This window comes from Anabrus simplex, chromosome 2 (assembly GCF_040414725.1).
Source record: "Anabrus simplex isolate iqAnaSimp1 chromosome 2, ASM4041472v1, whole genome shotgun sequence".
NCBI lineage: Eukaryota > Metazoa > Arthropoda > Insecta > Orthoptera > Tettigoniidae > Anabrus > Anabrus simplex.
In genome coordinates, this window is record NC_090266.1 from 1,153,515,257 (window position 1) to 1,153,536,158 (window position 20,902).

Consider the following 20,902-nt stretch of genomic DNA (forward strand, 5'->3'; position numbering starts at 1 on the left):
GGAGTGCTACTCCAGTGGATCTGCCAGGTCTATATGCAAACTGATTTTCATGTAATGTTGAGTTCAGTTGCACCATTCTTCTGATATATTTATCCAGAATTTTCTCCAATGCTTTCAGCATGAAGGAAGTTAAACATAATGGTCTGTATGGTTTGGCTTGGGCATAATTTGCCCTTCCAGGCTTAGGTATGAATACTGCTTTAGCTTCAGACCATGATTTCGGCATGTACCCTAAAGCTAGACTACCGTAGCTCTGAAAAGGTCCATCAGAGCATTGACAAGTATCTCCCGTCCTTCCTGTAGGAGTATCGGAAGTATGTCATCTGGCCCCGGAGCCTTTATAGGATGAAACGTGTCGATTGCCCATTTTTTATGGTTATGTTTTATTATTCTGTTGGCACAGTTCCAATCTGCTCTTCGAGCTCCAGTCTCTGTTCCAACCATCTGTCATCTCCTCAGTCTCAGGAAAGTGACACGCCATTAGTATCTCCAGCGTGTCCCTCCCCACCTGAGTAAATGACCCATCTGGTTTCTCCAGTGTCCCCACTTGATTTATATGTGTTGCTTTCAGAAGTTTCTGGAGCTTTGCTGTTCCAGTGTGTGATTCCACTTTCTCACAGAACAGCCTCTAAGAGTTTCTTTTTGCTTTCCATATCTCTAGGTTACACTCGGTGTGTTTCCTATGATATACCTCCCACATACCATTTTTAGATGATATTCTATACAACATCCTAACCTCTTTTTTCATTTTGGCTAGTTTGTTGTTCCACCACCTTACTTTTTTGGTGTTTTTCTTTGAGAGGACAGTTTTCATGGAATGAGACTATAATGGCCTCTTCTAATAGTTTCACTGCCTCATCCAATTCTTTCTGTCCTCTCACATCACTTGGAATTTTTTTGTACAGCCTTCCCTACAACTTCTCTCTATCTATCCCAGTTAGTTCTTTTTGGACCAAGCTCGATAGCTGCAGTCGCTTAAGTACGGCCAGTATCCAGTATTCGGGAGATAGTAGGTTCGAACCCCACTGTCGGCAGCCCTGAAAATGGTTTTCCATGGTTTCCCATTTTCACACCAGGAAAATGCTGGAGCTGTACCTTAATTAAGGCCACGGCCGCTTCCTTCCCACTCCTTGCCCTTCCCTGTCTCATCGTCGCCATAAGACCTACCTGTGTCGGTGCGACGTAAAGCAACTAGCAGAAAAAAAATTCTTTTTGGGTCTCTGTACACCTCAGTCCCACATAGTCTCGTATCTATTGCAAATTTGATATGCTGGTGGTCTCCCAGTGATGGTTCGTCCAGCACCTTCCAGTCTTGAATAAAGTTTTCAATATTTGTAGTGCTTAGTGTAATGTGTATTACCTCCTTATGATTTTTATTAATAAATGTAGGCTTGTTTCCTAGGTTTAGTATCGTCAACTCAGTTCCAGTAATAAACTCTAATAAAGACTCAACTCTTGCATTGCAGTTCGTGCTGCCCCATGTCGTGTGGTGTGAATTTGCATCTGCTCCAAGGACTAGGTGTTTGCCTTTCCTCTTTGCATTGTAAATTAGGTTCTCAACTTCTTCTGATGGGACAGATTAGTTGAGTCATATGGGAGGTATGCAGAGCCTATGGTTATTTCACTGGGTCCCTCCCAATTTCCAAGTTTAATCTTGGCCACGGTTAAGTCCCGTGAACAGTGTTCCTGCTACATAAGACATTTTATTTTCCTGTTCACAAGACATGTTCTGGGTATTTCCGATGTTGTATCGTACATCAGCTTCAGATTCCGCCAGTCCTGCTACTCTGTCCTCGACTACCCAAGGCTCTTGAATAAGGGCCACGTCAATAGCCCCGAAGTTGAACTTCCTGGCGAAATTGACCACAGCTGCTTTTTTATGCTGAAGATTGGCCTGAAGAACCTTCAGCTCCATCTTTATCAACATGGGGTTTCGTTTTTACCCTGATGACCCGAAACTTGATCTGCCCAAGTCCGAGCTTAGCCTTAAGGCTTCTATTTTTGAGCTCTTCAAAGCCTCTCTCACCAAGGGCTAAAACAACTGTCCTTCCTGTCTTGTCGATTGAAGTGGCATTCAGCACTCTCCAATCTTGCGTTAGAAGTTTGGTATCATGCTAATTAATTCTGACAAGAACATCCTCCACTTTCCTCTTGTCAAAAGGAGGTGGGAACTTGGTGATGACCGTACTTGTGTTCAGCACCTTTTTTGCGTCCGCCACTTCTAGGGTCTCCCCTTTCTATGGGTTACAGTTTGATACTGTCTGTTCCAGCCAACTTTTCGTTTCTGGATTTGCACAGATCAGTACCAAAGCTCCACTTTCCAGCCTTGGTGACTCAAGGAAGCCTGGCAGACATCCGTCTGACAGCAACTTCATTTGTACTATCAGAACAGATGACATTTCAGTCATGTCTTCCTCCTTGAGTTTTCTATGTGGAAAGGTCTTAGGTATTATTGCGACCTTAACTGAGGATAGTCTTTCTGAAAAGGACATGACTTTTTCTTCCTTCTGTTTCTTGGAGGGTGGTTTTGTAGCCGAACTTGATGGCGTGCTTTCCTCCAACCTTGGCATTTTGGGTGTAGTCATTGGCATAACGTCTCGCCGTTCCCTGTTCCTTGGCTGCTTCTCCACCTGAGTCCCAGCCACTATCTTGGCTTCTTTCCTCACCTTCTTTTCCTTGTAGTAGGCACTTGTGCGAGGTGGTCTATCTATATGCATCCTATATAATTTCGATGCTGATATCTTCAGGTCTTTCTCAATGAAATATCCTGTTTCCTTTTGTCCAGAAGTCTGCTTTCCTGTTGCTTCTTCTGTTTCTTCTCCAGATTTGGATTCAGCCTGCCCTACTGGGACTTCTGTCTCCATATTCTCCTCTTGGGCCTGCCACTGGACCTGCTCTTCTGGAGCTTCCATAGCTTCCCTTGGTATTTGATTATGTAGTTCATTTGGAATGTCTATGGTTCCATATGACGTAGGATTTTTACCCCTTCTAGGGTCCTGAGCAGCGTTCTCACCATCTGTGATGAGGCATTTCGCCAGACATTGTCCTCCAGCAACTCAGGCTCCCTGTAGCAGGCGCCACGCCCCTCAGCTGTCCATCCAGCAGTCCGCCCCTGGCCCGAACCCGACCAGGTTTGTTCCACCTTCAGTAGACCTACTCACGTGGTTCCCACTTGGCATACCCATGACTGAGCTCACAGCCATGGGTTCCCCCAGGTTGGGTTCGCCCCGTTCCCAACCCGCGGCACGTTCAGGCTACATAGGACAAAGTGGTGTGTTGGTTCCAGCACACCGCAGTGAGCTTTCACTTCAATCACCAGCACCCACTTCACCTGAACTACTGTATCACCCATGCGGAGGTAACATGGATGCCTCTCTAGCATGTGTGGGCGAGGTTTCCACTTTCAAGCCTTGGCTTGGGCTAGTAACAATCACGCTGCTTCAAGACGTTTTCTGGCAATACCTGTTTTTGGTCCGCATGAGGGTATTTTATTTCCCTCAGCCCTTCCAGACAAGTCCGGAGGGCCCCTCTATCCGCCACCTGGGACGCGCCCGATAGGGGAACAGGTAAGAAAACCCCCCACGGGAACAATTGAATTAGGAACAGGGAAGGGAACTACCTATGTAAATTCATAATGGCCTGCAACCAGTTATTACTTAATTAATAGCCGGTGTCCCTGTTGAAAGTCAGATTCCCTGTCCCTTCACTATTGTTATTTCGTCTCAGTGTTTTCCAAATTCATATGTTCCTAGTCGCCAGATGTTTCATTCCAGGCTTGTGTCTATATCGTACACCTGTCTGTCATCTATTACGCAAACACGTTATGTGAACCGCTTAGTCTGATTGTGATGGTTCGGTCAGCTTCCGCTTTGAACGCTAGCATTTTGCCACGCCCTGGGGGCCATCTGGTGGCGAATGAACGTACCATTTCCACTTCTATTATAACGTCCAAATTTCAAACTGCCATTGTTTGAGAAGCCGTTCTCGTGGTCAGTCGAGATTTCTTCTGAGGACGCAGAGCACAGTTTTCTGCGAAACGTTAAGAACTTCGCCTTATTTTCTTGACACGGCATAAGCCCAAAAGCCTATACAGTATCATGTCTACCAGATTTTTTTTGCGACAAGTGGTGTGATAGGTGATCTTAACTAATTTTGGGTCGCTGAACACAAATCCGTTGTACGTTTCAATGTATCACATCGGGTTTTCTTGCAATACGTACAACAAAATGAAAGATATATCGCTTATAATTATAAAAAAGTGAAAAGAATAAGATAGGTTTGGAAATATTTACAGAGAAAAATAATTCAATTTTGTAAACAGTCTATGACATACGTATTCCACTATTTTTTGAGAGTGTGGGCAAAATTGACAGAAGTTTCATCTATATCAGTCATTACCTGAAGTCGAATCAGGATCATTTGGTTCATGTAGTTGCAGTTATACATACGTGTTTAGGGGCCAGTGATGTAGATGTTAGGCCCCTTTAAACAACAAACATCATTATTGTCTGTACATACATGATTTCTATGCTCTAGCAGGAAAGTGTAAGCAAGAAATTTTGGGAGAAAGCAATGTATATGTAAAACAACGCCAGAAGGTGCTATTACAGGGAAAAATTGTAGTCGCCTTAGTATGAACAGTCCTAGATGTCCCCTCAGAATGATTGATTGACTGCCCAACGTCTGATTGCTGCATGTTTGCCATCTCTTCTCAAACACCAACAGTAATTGGCTGTCATCGGTACATCCCACTTCCCCTGGTATCTTCTTTCTGCATCTTTATGTCTTGGTGAAACCTCTCTCCAATCCCTTCACTAACAGCCCCAAGATTTTCCGTAAAGTGATCGAGATGAGAATGAAGTGCAATCATTTTCAGGCTCATTCTACACCCAAACTCTTTCATGTGATCCAACAAGGCTTTCACTTATATTTGAAACTGTTCATCCTCTACATTTCCTAGGAACTTTGTCAAGTCATCCCTTGTTGAAATCCTTGCAGCTAGTTCCACAGCATTCATTGTCTGTTCAAAGTTTCGGTCTGTCAGAAGCTTTCTCATTTGTGGCCCATCAGAAATGCCTTTCTTGACCTTTGCATCTAATAAATGTGGAAACTTGCTTGAAATATACTGAAAACAGGGGCTACTTTTGCAAGGCCTTAAATTGCTTTATGATTTCCTATTTGATGTCTAGCGGTGGCAAAATCAACTTTTTGTGGGTCAACTAAACCAGCATTTGTAACATTTTTTTTTTACACCCGGTGTTTACACTTGTCTCTTGGGCCAGGTAGGTATAGACCAATATTTGTCCCAAGCTCTGCTGTCCCATTCTAATAAATGACAATGGAATTTAGTGTAGCGTGCTTGTTGTTCTAACATGTTCATGTCACTCCTCACATCCCACATCTGCTCATGATATTTGATTTTTTTTACATACATACATTATCATTATAGACTGTTATGCCTTTCAGCGTTCAGTCTGCAAGCCTCTGTGAATTTACTAAACGTCGCCACAATCCTCTATTTGCAACTAGTGTAGTGGCCTCATTTAGTTCTATACCTCTTATCTTTAAATCGTTAGAAACCGAGTCTAACCATCGTCGTCTTGGTCTCCCTCTACTTCTCTTACCCTCCATAGCAGAGTCCATTATTCTCCTAGGTAACCTATCCTCCTCCATTCGCCTCACATGACCCCACCACCAAAGCCGGTTTATGCGTACAGCTTCATCCATCAAGTTCATTCCTAAATTAGCCTTTATTTCCTCATTCCGAGTACCCTCCTGCCATTGTTCCCACCTGTTTGTACCAGCAATCATTCTCGCTACTTTCATGTCTGTTACTTCTAACTTATGAATAAGATATCCTGAGTCCACCCAGCTTTCGCTCCCGTAAAGCAAAGTTGGTCTGAAAACAGGCCGATGTAAAGATAGTTTCGTCTGGGAGCTGACTTCCTTCTTACAGAATACAGTCAATCGCAGCTGCGAGCTCACTGCATTAGCTTTACGGCACCTTGATTCAATCTCACTTACTATATTACCATCCTGGGAGAACACACAACCTAAATACTTGAAATTATCGACCTGTTCTAGCTTAGTATCACCAATCTGACATTCAATTCTGTTGAATTTCTTACCTACTGACATCAATTTAGTCTTCGAGAGGCTAATTTTCATACCATACTCATTGCACCTATTTTCAAGTTCCACGATATTAGACTGTAGGCTTTCGGCACAATCTGCCATTTGCTTGTGATGTAATTTTATTTTACTGAAACAGTATGTGCCACAGGTATCAAAGGTAGAATGTTTCAGTTATGAAGTAGTACACCTTTTAAGCTCCTTTAGAGGAATCCACAAACAGTCTCCAATCGTATGGCTGGTAATCACTCCCCAGCTGTTCTATCAATCCTGGAATGTTGCAGCAGTAGGTCAGATCAACTTCCTTCTTGAATACTTCCTGAACTCCTTATCTCTACAACAATTGTGGACTTAGTGCTTCTGTGGATGCTGAAAAATCTGTATCTACTTGCTCGTCTTCAGAATTAGAGGAAGCTTCAGAGTCTGGTAAACTGGTAGGAGGTGAAGATATTGGAATTTCTGGTCCATGAGAACTGGGTCTCGTCACTGACTTTAAATTCGGGTACAAAGAACTGCCTTTGTTTTTCTTATTAAATCCAGCTACTGATATGGTCCTGGGGCTCGCGCCGACCATCCTTATCCTGAATGGAAGGGCCTCATGTTTCCCACAGCTCCACTGTTGTAGGTTTTCAGGGCACTTTTTACAGATTGCGTAAGGAACCCATGCCTTGTCCAAGTCTCCTAATTTTACTTTAAATTATGCAAAGTAAAATTTTCCACTAATGCAGCTATTGGCCTAATCTGCCCCTTCACTATATAACACCCACTAACGTAACAGAATGAGTCTGGCTTATTCACACATTTTTTTCTAATTCCTGACACACTCCAGTAACACAACATAATATAAACAACAGGTCAGACTTCCACCACACTCGCAACACAACTGACTGCCAACAGACTAGACCGCAACTCTGCATTTGAGGTGATGATAATTCTAGAAATCGACTCGGATATCAGAAGAGTTTAATGGAGGGGACAAATTCAGTCAAGGGGGGTTGGATTGACAAATCATCATTATCCTTAACATAAACCTCTCCCCCTATATGATACATGTGGAACAGTGCTTGCAGCAAGACATCTCACAGCCTAGGAATGACCTCGCACGCGTGCGGGCATAACTCTTCTCTAGGCGGGAGGGAGGAGAGTTAAACATATAGTACATTTGCTCACAGCAGGGATGAGTAAACCAGATCTCTTCGTGCCACGTGAAACAAAAAGACGATGCAAGACGAGAGTGGTAAGAGGAAAAGTTATGGTAGATTTCACCTGGAATGGTCATACAGCTTCCTAAATCGCGAGCATGAAGGAGAAGAACTTCTATAGAACACTTTTCTGCCTTGTCAATACTTTACATATTTTATTCATGAAGGAGAAGCTCAGTGCTTAATGTATAAAAAGCATGTTTTCTGCAAAAAGTTTAATGTTAGGCATTATCATGAGCTGTATCATGCACGTCAGTACAGGATAGGAGGTTTCAGGACTTTGATGTTGTGAAAGGAAAGTTGCAGCTCTTTTCTGTATTTAGTGTTCAACCAGAAGATGCACCCCAGAATTTACAACTGGAACTTACAGAGTTAATATGTGACATGCGTCTGAAGCAAGAGTACAAAGAAGGGGAAATTATTGACTTCTACCATTACGCTTCCCACAATTCTGAAAGTTTGCGGCAGAAATCCTAAGTTTTTGGAAGTAATTACAGGTGTGAACAGATGTTTTCCAGGATGAAAATCAACAAATCTCTATTCCAATCTTGGCTAACAGAGATACATCTCAATGCAGTAATAAAAATTGTGTCTACCAGCACCATCAAGCCTAACATTGACCGAATTATCCAGTAAACATCAGCAGAGCTCAGGAAATCAGTGAACATAAATGGGTCACCATGAATCTACAACACTGTCGTAGCAGGGAGAGAGGTGATACTTCCACGTGGCGCATCCCATGTGGTGGATAAGGGGGTCCTAACCGGCTTGCCGGCGGGCTTGAGCGAAATGAAATAGCTTTTGCGGACCGAGCGCACAACCCACCCCTCCCCGTGGGTAGGTGACGCGAATGCAGAATATACCCACTGTATCCCCTGCCTGTTGTAAGAGGGAACTAAAAGGGGCAATCAAGGGATGCTGAATTTTGAACCCTGAGATTACCTGTGATCAGTACCATCACGCAACGAACACCATCAGTGGACTTTTCTTTCAATTAGTACCACTATGTAAGAAATATGATGGATCTGTGGGTGGATCACTATGGGTTTACAGTATCCGTGTATAGTATCTGCCACTATGATGTAGGCTCCCCTCTGTCCAGGTTCGGCTGGAACACCACAAGGAGGAAAAAAGAGGCTAGCCTCACTGGGGTGTTTCACTATCTGATTGTGGACATAATGAGTTGCGTTTTGAGGAACACAACCGGTCTGGGCGTTGTCTGTGATTAGTACCTACTATGCGAGGCATACCACGGGATGGTACGAGTCCCTGTGATTAGTACCACTATGTGAGGAACACCATGGGCTTGTGTTGCCTGTGAGTAGTACCACAATGTGAGGAATACCATGAATCTATGTTACTTGTGATTAATACCGCTACATGAGAAATTCCATGGTTCTACTTTCCTAATGATAAGTACCATTATGAGGGGCCATTGACCTGGATTGTGGACCTCTTTAGACAACAAGTATCATCGACTCAGGATTGTGCTTTGGAAGCAGCCCCTTGGTTAGTATATACTATTGTTATAAGTTACCCTGCCTCTTACCCGGAGGCCCCGGGTTCAATTCCCGGCCAGGTCTGGAATTTTTACCTGGATCTGAGGGCCGGTTCGAGGTCCACTCGGCCTACGTGATTAGAATTGAGGAGCTATTTGACAGTGAGATAGCGGCCCCGGTGTAGAAAGCCAAGAATAATGGCCAAGAGGATTTGTCGTGCTGACCACACGATGCATCATAATCTGCAGGCCTTCGGACTGAGCAGTGGTCGCTTGGTAGGCCAAGGCCCTCCAGGGCTGTAGTATCATGAGGTTAGTTTTTTTATTGTTATAAGTTAGTTTCTGGCAAGATGGGGTATTGCGGGTCGGATCAACTGATTATTTTAAGTTCATAATCATCGTTCATCGTCGTCTTTTTGAATTCTAGTCGGTGGATTAATTTGGGAATTTTTTAAACTTTTAATAATGTGAGTTGGATCCGCTGATTATTTTACATTCATATTTGTCCATTCATTCCATCATCAAGTTTTGAATTCTTGGCAGTGGATGAATTTTGGAATTTTAAAGTCATTAATTTTCGTCTCTTATCTTACCATTAGGGGCTGATGACCTAGATGTTGGGCTCCTTTAAACAAGCATTATCATAAATGGGTTGCTCTTAGGCAACTTAATTTTTATTTTCAGAGGAAGCAAAACCACAATGCCCAAGGTGTAGGAAAGTGCTCACTGGAAAGTTTTCATGTTATTGCACTACGCCTTTGTTTTGTTAATGACAATACTCTTAATTTATTAATTTAATCTATCTTGAATGTGTCAGAATTTGATTCTTCATTTAATATTTGGTTAATGTGTATAGTATTTATGTAGCCTACAATCCTATTGTCTTTATATATATATCAGTAATGTGTTTATTATTATTATTTCATGTAAATTAATAACTTACGGTGCCTTATTAATTATACTGGTGAAGGACAGCTGTCATTTAGAGGTAGCGCACTTCGTTCGCAATGAAGAAAGGAATACTGTGCACCCCTAACACATCTCCTTCGAATTTCTCCGCTTGAGTCAGCGTCTGTCAGCTGAAACCGCACAGGAGTAAAGACACCCTGCACACAGCTCATCTGGTGTGGGCTTGACTTTGACAGGTTTGCTCTATACTGACTTCATGAAAATTTGTGGCACAGGAAACTCTCCAACTGTCAACAATGTTTTTACTTTGATAGATTGTACCCCTCATACAAAATGTTTCCTGCCCCCCAGCTTAACTAAACGGAAAAGAAAATGTGAAACCCCCTTAGCGCAACAGCCCCAAAGGGCCATGGCCTGCCGAACAAGTGCTTCTCAGCTCGTGAGACCTGCAGATTAGAGGTGGTGCGTGTTCGGCGTGAGTAATCCTCTTAGCCATTATTCTTTGCTTTCTAGACTGGGGGGGTCACTCTCTCACCATCAGACAGCTCCTCAATTGTAATAACATAAGCTGAGTGGACCTCGAACCAGCCCTCAGGTCCAGGTAAAAATCCTTGATCTGGCTTGGCATTAAACCTGGGACCTCTGGGTTAGAGGTAGACACGATAGCCCTACACAGCAGGGCTGACCTACTGCCTAACTATGTGGGTATATATTGGCACCCTGTCCATCTACCTCTCACCAAGGACTCCACTGCAAGGAGCTATGCGACTGAACTTATTCGCCACCAAATTCTCATTCCATCTATACTTTGCTTCTCTCCTTCTACCACTTAGTCTTTTATGGTAGTTATTTTGTTTTCACATATGAAGCTTCTATTAAGTTCAGTTCTATACACAGTCAACCTTCAACTTATACTCAGCATATTCCATCACTATAAAGGGGTCGTATTATTAGTGTTTCAAAGTTAACATAGCGGTCCCAGCCTTACAGGCAGCCCCTACTTTATGATGTTGCTCATCTACCTCAGAATCAACAAAGGTGACTTTAAGTACAAAATACCAGTCACCTCGAATCTCTGAGCATAATTGGAAGTTTATTAAAATATCATAATTATTTTTGCTCAAAATTATTGAATAATTTTAGTAGATTATGTTAAAAATGGTTCATTAATAATCAGAGGAGAATGCAAGTTTTAATGTGAAAAATTAAAAAAGTCATGGTTATTTGCATTAGAAGAAGACTTGTCACCTTGTGAAAATGAACTACCGGTAAATTTCATGATCTTAGTACAATACTGGTTCTTACTCAGATGCTCAAGTATTTTTTCCATTGTTTCAGTTCCCATATCCTCCTCCACAAGCTAATGAGCCAACCAAGACGCTGAAGAGTTTGGTAAACATTCGGAAGGAATCTCTGCGTTTTGTTCGTGCCCCAGATACTTCAAATAAAAATACTGATGGAGAAATAGAAACTGCTAAAAGTACTCTGTTTAATATAGAATTTACATTTGATTCTGATGCACGTTGTGCCATTACGATATATTACTTTTGTACAGAAGATTTTACACCAAATGGAGTCATGTAAGTAACTTTTTTAATGTATGTTTTAAGTATTAGAAATTTGATTCAAACAAGAAATACCTGTCAACAGATTAGCTTCACAATAAGTATTCTACCAGTTTAACATTGATGCTCTCATGGCCCATACTTGTAGACATAATATGGGCTTATGCCGTGTCAAGAAAACAAGGTGAAACTCTTTACATTTCGCAGAGATATTTGCTCCACGTCTTCAGAAGAAAATCTCGACTGTTCACACGGAAGACTTCTACAATAATGAGGGTTTGAATTTAAGAATGCTTTACCGTTGGAGCTGTAGTGGTACGCTCAGTCGTCACCAGGTGGCTCGCTGTATGCTTACACACCCTCATAACCATGTGCAGAGATCTGTACCGGTACCCCTTATTTACAATCCAATTTATGTAATTACCTCAGTGAAGATCTTTCCTTATATTAACACCTAGGTACTTACTGTGATCCCTATAAGGAACTTTCACCCCATCAACGCAGTAATTAAAACAGAGGACTTTTCCTATTTGTGAAACTCACAACCTGAATTTTAACCCCGTTTATCACCATACCATTGCCTGCTGTCCAGTATCTAGGTCATTTTGCAGTTGCTCACAATCTTGTAACCTATTTATTACTCTGTATAGAATAACATCATCCGCAAAAAGCCTTATCTCTTAATATGATAGCCAGTGTCCCCTGTTGTTATTGTTAGGATTTTTATGTATTTCCCTAGCTTCCCATATAATCCTAGACCTGTAGTGTTTAGTGTGGGTAAGAGCTCGAACATCTTGTAACATAACATCATGACCTGATGATAGGGCGTGCTCAGATCTTGCTGACTTGTCTGGCTGGTTGAGAAGGATATTTCTTTCCTAGATGCGGGTCCCAATGGACCGGCATGTTTGGCCAATGTATAGCTTGCTGCAGGTACAGGGAATTTTGTACACCCCAGGGTGTAATAGTGGGGACATTTTGTCCTTGCTTTTACCTAAACTGTGAGCAATTTTAGTGACTGTGCCAAACACTGTTTTTATGCTATGCTTCTGGAGGACCTCGGCAATTCAGTCTGTGGTATTCTGAATGTAAGGCAGGTAGACAGTTCCCTTCACTTCTTCTTTCTGTGAGCTTTGCTAAGTTGTCCCTCTCGGATGCAGGTCTGTATGAATCTGTACATCGTTGTAACCATTACCCTTGAATGTGACTTTGAGTGTGTCCGTCTCCTGGATATTTGTTGGCTCATAAATTCGTATCACTCTCGTGGTGAGTGTTATGAGAACGCCCTGTTTTTGTGCTGGATGGTGGTGAGAATCTGCATGGAGATAGCGATTTGTGTAGGTAGGCTTACAATACACGGAATTTTAGGGTAAAATGGAAGGATATATTTAGGTACTTTAATGCAGAAAGAAGTTCCACAAGGGACATTCATGGACAAGGGGAGTGTATATGTGAGGATTTACAGAAGGCAAAAGTATTATTTTAGTCAGCAGTATGTTAAGGTAGTTGGGTATAAGGATAATGCCCAGTTTGAGGAGGTGACTAATACTGGTGAAGTCAGTATCCAGTATTCGGGAGATAGTAGGTTCGAACCCCACTGTCGGCAGCCTTGAAAATGATTTTCCGTGGTTTCCCATTTTCACACCAGGCTGAACCTTAATTAAGGCCACGGCCGCTTCCCTCCCACTCCTAGCCCTTCCCTGTCCCATCGTCGCCATAAGACCTATCTGTGTCGGTGCGACGTAAAGCAACTAGCAAAAAAAAAAAAAAAAAATACTGGTGAAGTACTGAAATTTACATATAATAAATATGTTTACAAAAAGATACAAAGGCTATTTTTTAAGTAAGGTCCATTTGTCAATAGAAACAAAGGTAATAATGATATTGCCAAGATCTTTTTATTATGTCCTCTTTACACATTAAGCTATTTTTCTACATACCGTTAGTAACCATGTTTAAACATTTATCATAGCATTCCACCATTTTTGTATCCCCTCATCACAGAACTCTGCTGCCTGTGACTGAAGCCAGACTTCAACTGCTGTTTTCACTTCTTCGTCGGTGACAAACCGCTGACCGGCGAGGAATTGCTTCAGGTAACTGAACTGATGATAATAGCTCGGTGCAAGGTCCGGACCATATGGTGGATGGTCCATTTGCTCCCATCCAAAAATCAGATTAACTCTAGAGTTGGAGCGGCAGAATGAGTTCGTGCAGCAACAAAACACTATGTGAAAATAGGCCCTGTTACTTTTTCTGTACAGCATGCCAAAGCTTTTTCAAGGTCATGCAGTATGCAGCATAGTTTATTGTTGTCCCTTGTGGCATAAAGTCTTTTAACAAGACATCATGTCTGTCCCAACACACATTGGCCATAATCTTGCCTGTTGACATTGTCTGTTTGGCTTTCACTTTGACTGGAGATGATGTGTGTCTCCATTCCATTGATTGCTCCTTTGATTCAGGAGTCAGGTGTGAAACCCATGTTTCGTCCCCTTTGACAATGTGATCTCCTTCCTCACTGTATCGGAACAAAAAGTTCAAAGGACAAGCCATTCTCCTGGTTTTGTGTTCCTCAGTAAGCAGTCTAGGAGCCCAATTCACGCAGAGTTTCCTGAACTGAAAGGAGTCGCAAAAGATTCTGTATAGCACTGACGTTGAAACTTGTGGAAAATGAAGTGACAAAGTGGAAATCTTGAAACGCCGGTCTTCATGGATTTTTGCTTCTACTGCACGTATCAAATCATCTGAGATTACAGGAGGTCGGCCCGATCACTGTTGATCATGAACATTGTCTCACCCATCCTTGAACAATCTCACCCATTTACGCACTGCTGTCACTCATTGCCGTAGACCTCGCATATCTGGCGACGAATGCCTGCACCTGACATGTACCTTGTTGTAATAAATCTTATTTCACACTCAGCAGGATGCTCAATTATCTGAAACATTTCAACTGCCCACACCGAACCATATGGAATGATGTTACGACTGCAACTTGTGTCGACTCGTGCCCAACGCATGCCGAGGGTCAGTGCGCGCGTGCGCATTTCCACAGGCATACCAACTTTACAAAGCTACAGCTGATCATACCTTAGTTCAAAAAAATAACCCCTGTACTAAGGTTGAAAGCTAGAAAAGCAGCTGGGATTGATAAGCTTTCTGGGATTATTCTAAAGGCATGTGTTGGAATATTGTCCCATATCTGAAATTCTTATTTGATTACTGTTTGCTTGAAGGTGCTATACCTAATAGAGGGAGATTTGCAATTGTAGCCCCATTGTATGAAGGAAAGGATAATAAACATAAAGCAGTTAATAACAGGCCAATCAACTTGATGTGTGTTGCTTGTAAGCTCTGGGAAAGCATTTTTTCTGGTTAGATTATAGTACGAGAACCTTTTCTTGAGCCCTAGTTCCCATTCAGTACTATGGAGCTCAGGGCTCAAGAAAAGGTTCGCGTACTAGAAGCAGTTGCGAGTTATTGATTTGATAGAAGGCAGTTTGGATTTGGGAAAGGTTATTCCAGTGAGGCTCAATTTATAGGATTCCAGCAAGAAATTGCCCATATTGCAGATTCAGGAAATCAACTGGGCTGTATTGCTATTGACCCATCCAAAGCTTTTGATAAAGTGGCAGCGGATGAAAACAAGAGCTATTAGACTAGAAAAAAAGAGTGGTTGAATGGATGGCTAAATTTCTAGAAAATAGGACTCAAGAATTGATTTGGTGGAGCATTATCTGAGCCTGTAGTGATTAAGCGGATGTCCCGTAAGGCAGTATTATTGGACATTTGTTTTCTTATAGCTGTTGCCATTTCTTGATGGATGCAGTATTTTTGTATCCGTCCCTTGGCACAGGCCAGAGCAAAGTGTAGCTTCCACCGAAGTCCCAATCTCATCCATGGCTGTGACAATACGGAAGCTGCTGGAGTATGGGTGGTGCTAAGTAATGACATTTGGGGCACAACTAGTGTCTGAGTGTTATGAAAGGTGTTGCTCATAGGATCAGTCGTGCTGCAGTGGCACCTTCTGGTCCAGTGAGGAAAGCAATGGCAAACTACCTCGCTCCTCATCTTGCCTAGTACGCCTCATTTGGGCTCTGCCATTGGTTTTTGCAGTTTCCCTATAACTGCATAGCCTTTAGTGGTGCTATTTGAGGATCCAACCAGCCCCTGGGCTGATGACCTGACAGATATATATATATATATATATATATATAACTTGTCCTGACTGACTGACTGATTCATCATCACCGAGCCAAAACTACTGGACATAAAGAAATGAAATTTTGGGGATATATTCATATTAAGATGTAGGTGCTCGCTAAGAGAGGATTTTTTGGATATTCCGTCGCTAGGGGGGTGAAATTTTAAAATGAGTGTATATCTCAAAACTTTTAAAGTTTACAGATGTAAAAATTGGTATTTAGAATCTTCATTAAAAATAAAGAAACACGTATTTTTTGTTTTTGGAAAATCCCAATAGGAAGGGTGAAAATTGTTGAATGCCTTTAATGAGGCTACTTATATTTCAGAACCTGAAGATATTACAGGCCTGAAAATTGATGTTTGGGATCTCCTTTAAAAATAAAGAAACACGTATTTTTTTGTTTTGGAAATCCAATTAATGGGGGGGAAAAGGGGGTGAATTTTTAAAATGAGTGTGTCTACATCTTAAAACTTCAAAAGTTTACAGATGTAAAAATTGGTATTTAGAATCTCCTTTAAAACTAAAGGAACACGTATTTTTTTTGTTTTCTGTAAATCCCAGTAGGAGGGGTGTAAAAGGGTGAAGAATGCCTTTAATGAGGATACAGATATCTCAGAAACTGAAGATATTACAGAACTGAAAATTTGTATATGGGATCTCCTTTAACAATAAAGAAACACTTGTTTTTTTGTTTTTGGAAAATCCAATTAATGGCGGTTAAACAGGAGTGACAAATAAGGGTGAATTTTTTGAAAGACTATATCTACAGAATATCTGAGAAACGTAAAATGTTACAGACGTAAAAAGTGGGTATATGGAATCTCCTGTAAATGTAAAGAAACATAGGTGATTTGTTTTGGGAAACTCCACTTAAGGGGAACTAAAAAGGGGTGAAATTTTAAAATGAGAATTTCTATAGTATATCTCAAAAAACTTAACCTGTTACAGAAGTGAAAAATGGTATTTTTTATCTCTATTAAAAATCAAGAAACGTGTATTTTTAGTTTTCCGAAATACCACTTGGGTGGAGGGGGTAAAAGTGACTGAAAATGGTGTTGAATTCTTTTAATAAGGCTACTAATACCTCAAAAATGAAGATGTTACAGATGTGAAATTTGATATTTGGAATCTGCTTTAAAAGTAAAGAAACACGTGTTCTTGGAAAATCCAGTGAAGGGGGGGGGGGGGGGGTGAAAGAATTGAAAAATTAATTGACTTAATTGTATGAGAATACATACATCTAATAAAAACTAAAGTTGTTACAGGCGTGAAAATTGGTATTTGGATCTCCTTTAAAAACAAAGAAAAACGCGTTTTTGGGGGGAAACCATCTTGGGGGGCGGGAGTGAAAAGGAATTGAATTCCTTTCATGAGGACACATACATCAAAAACTGAAGAGGTTAAGAGTCGTGATAATTGGTATTTAGAAGATCTTTTACTATTAAAGAAACATGTATTTTTGGCCGGAAAATTCACTTGGGGGGGGGGGGGGTGAAAGGAAGTGGAAAAAAAGTGAATTATTTTTATGGGGATAATTATATCTCAAAAGTGAAGGTAATAGATGTGAACATTGGTGTTTGGAATCTCCTTTAAACATAAAGAAACACGCCTTCTTTTAATTATTTTTTTTGGGGGGGGGTAAATAAACTTAACGGCGGTGGGGTGTAAATGGAGACCAATTGGTTTTACTGTTCATAATGTACTTATAAGGAGCCTCCGTTGCTCAGGCGGCAGCGCGCCGGCCTCTCACAGCTGGGTTCCATGGTTCAAATCCTGGTCACTCCATGTGACATTCGTGCTGGACAAAACGGAGGCGGGACAGATTTTTCTCCGGATACTCCAGTTTTCCTTGTCACCATTCATTCCAGCAACACTGTCCAATATTTCATTTCATTTGTCATTCATCGATCATTGCCCCAGAGGGGTGCTTGGCAGCCGGTACAATTCCTATTGTCGCAGCTAGATGGGGCTTTATTCATTCCATTCCTGACCCTGTCGAATGGCTGGAAACAGGCTGTAGATTTTCGATGTACTTATTCTGATCATAAACCGATCATTTTTAATCTTTCCTGGGTTCGTTTTCAACAGCCATCTTTTCCTTCGGAGAATGTTCTTAGATTACAGTAGACTCTCCTGGCATATAAATAAAAATTTAAACACATTTGAAATAAACGATAGGAATGAGATTGACCGTCAGATTGTTCACCTCTATAATAAGGTCAATGATGCACGGAAGTATGTCATTCGTATCGCCAGAAATCCTGCACACTTGCCTGCGCGCGACAATGGTGCTGGTCACATTGTCAACAATGACAATGACAGCAGATGTAATTTACTGTCATTTAGCAGTCTTGCATCTTGCTGTGGGGTCCAGAACATCTAATAATAATAATAATAATAATGTTCTGGACCATCGTCAAATTGTGCGGACCGCGCTGGAAACGGGTCCTGGCCTGGTTACGACTACGAATACAGTCCGGCCGTGGGTTCAGTACCGCCAAGGCACCCAAGACGACACCTCGCCGGATCTCCTTCTGGATTTGATCCATACTAAAAATGCTTATAGGAAAAGATGGGAAAGATTTTGGGACCCAACTGACCGCGTGGAATACCTGGACCTAGCCCGGGAAGTACGAAATCGATTGCTGGAAGGAAAGATTGAAAAATGTGAGGAACTTTGCCGTAATCTCTCAGAAAACTAGTCAGATCGCGAATTTTGGCGGATTCTCTCAGAAAACGATCTAGATCGCGAATTTTGGAGGATTATATATAAACCGTTAAGCATTCAATTACAAATTTCAGTATAATACCGTAGCGAAGCACGGGTATCTTGCTAGTTAATAATATGAGGAAAGTACTGGAATTGGTGATAAGGCTTTTTGCGGATGATGTGCTGTATAGGGTAATAAATAAGTTACAATATTGTGAGCAACTATAACGAAGACCTGGACAATGTTGCGAGATGGAAAGCAGACAGTGGTATGATGGTGAATGGGATGAAAAGTCAGGTTGTAGATTTTACCCAGGGAATAACGCCTTTCAGTTGTACAATAATTCCTGTGTTGATGGGGTGATAATACCTCATGGGGATCACTGCAAGCACTTAGGTGTTATTGTAAGGAAAGATCTCCATTGGGTAACCACATTAACGAGATTGTAAATAAAGTTTACAGATCTCTTCACATAGGTATGAGGGCATTGAAGCTTTTTAGTAAGGATGTAAAGGAGAGAGCGTATACCGGTAACTCTCTGGTAAGATTCCAGTTTACCGGGCGATTTGGCCATGCAGTTAGGGGCGCGCAGCTGTGAGCTCGCATCCGGGAGATAGTGGGTTCGAATCTCACTGTCAGCAACCCTGAACATTGTTTTCCGTGGTTTCCCATTTTCTCACCAGGCAAATGCTGGGGGCTGTACCTAAATTAAGGCCACGGCCGCTTCCTTCCCATTCCTGGGCCTTACCTATCCCATTGTCGCCGTAAGACCTTTCTGTGTCGGTGCGATGTAAAGCAAAATAATAAAATTAAAAAATCCACTCTTAGAGTACGATTCCAGTGTATGGTACCCGCACCAGGATTTCTTGATACAATAACTGGAAAGGATCCAGAGGAAAGCAGCACAATTTGTTCTGGGCGATAACCGATAAGAGTACCATTATGAAAATGTTGCAATTTTCGGGGCTGGGAAGACTTGGGAGTTAGTAGACGAGCTGCTCGACTAAGACGTGTGTTCCAAGCTGTCAGTGGAGAGATAGTGTGGGCTGACGTTAGTAGACAAATGAGCTTGAGTGATGCTTTTAAAAGGTTGTAAAGATCATAGCATGAAGATAAAAATGGAATTCAAGGGGACAAATTGGGACAAATATTCATTTATAGAAATTGGGGTTTGGAATAATTTATCAAGGGAAATATTCAATACATTTCTGTGTTCTTTGAAGTCATTTAAGAAAATACCAAGTAAACAACTGATAGGGAATCTGCCACCTGAGTGACAGCCCTAAATGCAAATCATTGATGATTGACCTTAAACAGCATAATGAGTTAGTCATTGGTCTTTTGTTCCCAAGTTGGGTGGGGTGTTGATTGCTGAGTGGTATTTTTACTACCTTCTCGCTGAGGCGGCCGGGGTTCAAATCCCGACCAATTCATGTGGAATTTTTAAAATGAAAAGTCACATCATTGTGGTTCGATTTCCACATAAAACTGCAGATCCCATGGCTATGAACACAGTATCATCAACATTCATGTAAATCGACAAGTTTGTTTGTTCCCAAGATAGCAGGTGAAATGGCTGAAATCCATGTTATTTAAGGATGTTGGATGTTTCAGTTTAACAGCAATATCAAGGGAATGCTACTATTTATTCAAAATCAACATCACCCATAGGTCATCGACTTGGTTGGTAACGGTGAAAGGAGGAATTTCTCGTTAAGTTATTTAGTGGTCATTTCTGGTGTGAAAAGTGCCTCTAAGGAATGAAATAAATTCAAATTCATAGTTACTCAGTGGTCATATTAGGTGAGACAAGTTGTAGATGTGGTTGCACCAGTGAAAAGTGGTATTTTTGATGAGAGGTTTGAAAGGTTATGTACCTGTTGTGTCTGGCAGTGGCAGCTAACATGATGCATTGTGGTCGTCAAAATGGGGTAGTGTAAAATGAGAAAGGGTTATATGTATTTTGTAATCAAGAGAGTAAGTCTCGTTCTACACAAACTGTTCATACACTGCTGTTTGGCCCCCTGCAACTGCCCTTAAAATTTGCAAACTACATGTAACCATCAAAACGCGGCTGTTAAAGCAGCTATCAGAATGCTTGGCTATTCTACATGAACGGTAAAACACTATTGTGCAGGTCGGTTTCAGAATGGACTGTGTGTAGATAGTGTATTGCAGGATGTATTTTGGTTAAAGAAATTCGTAAAGAATCGTTTAGTGGAAAGAGACGCGATGGTCTCGCCCCATGTCATCCAATGTCCTTTCAAAAGGGCATTTTTCATGCCATGTTCAGTAAACATAGAATGTATCGAGACAAGTTATTTCAGTTCTACAAAATATCCGGCTCCATTGTTAAATGGTTAGCATACTGGTTTATGGCCCCAAGGGTTCCGGGTTCGATTCCTGGCCGGGTTGGGGATTTTAACCTTCGTTGGTTAATTCCAATGGTTGGAGGCTGGGTGGGTGGTTTGTTTGTGTGCGCAGTCTTTATCATTAAAATTAATTCTCACATACTTGCTCGTCCCCTATCTGGCGTCAGCTCAAAAGCCCTGCACCAGGCCTCTCCGGAGGCCACATTCCATTATTTATTTAGATCTACAGAATGTTAGTTCCCTCATTTGATGAATAATTTTATTTTGTAGGTGATAATAATTATATTGCAAAACGTGGTGCGG

General features: G+C 41.6%; 1 protein-coding gene across 1 annotated transcript in view; it reads left to right on the forward strand.

Moving 5' to 3' along the window:
- LOC136863366 (probable E3 ubiquitin-protein ligase MGRN1) overlaps positions 1 to 20,902 on the forward strand; it is a 159,101-nt gene that overhangs the window by 20,671 nt on the left and 117,528 nt on the right. The window contains exon 3 of the mRNA XM_068226100.1: positions 11,080 to 11,321. Within this exon, the coding sequence (XP_068082201.1) occupies positions 11,080 to 11,321 (242 nt within the window). The remainder of the gene's footprint in view (positions 1 to 11,079; positions 11,322 to 20,902) is intronic.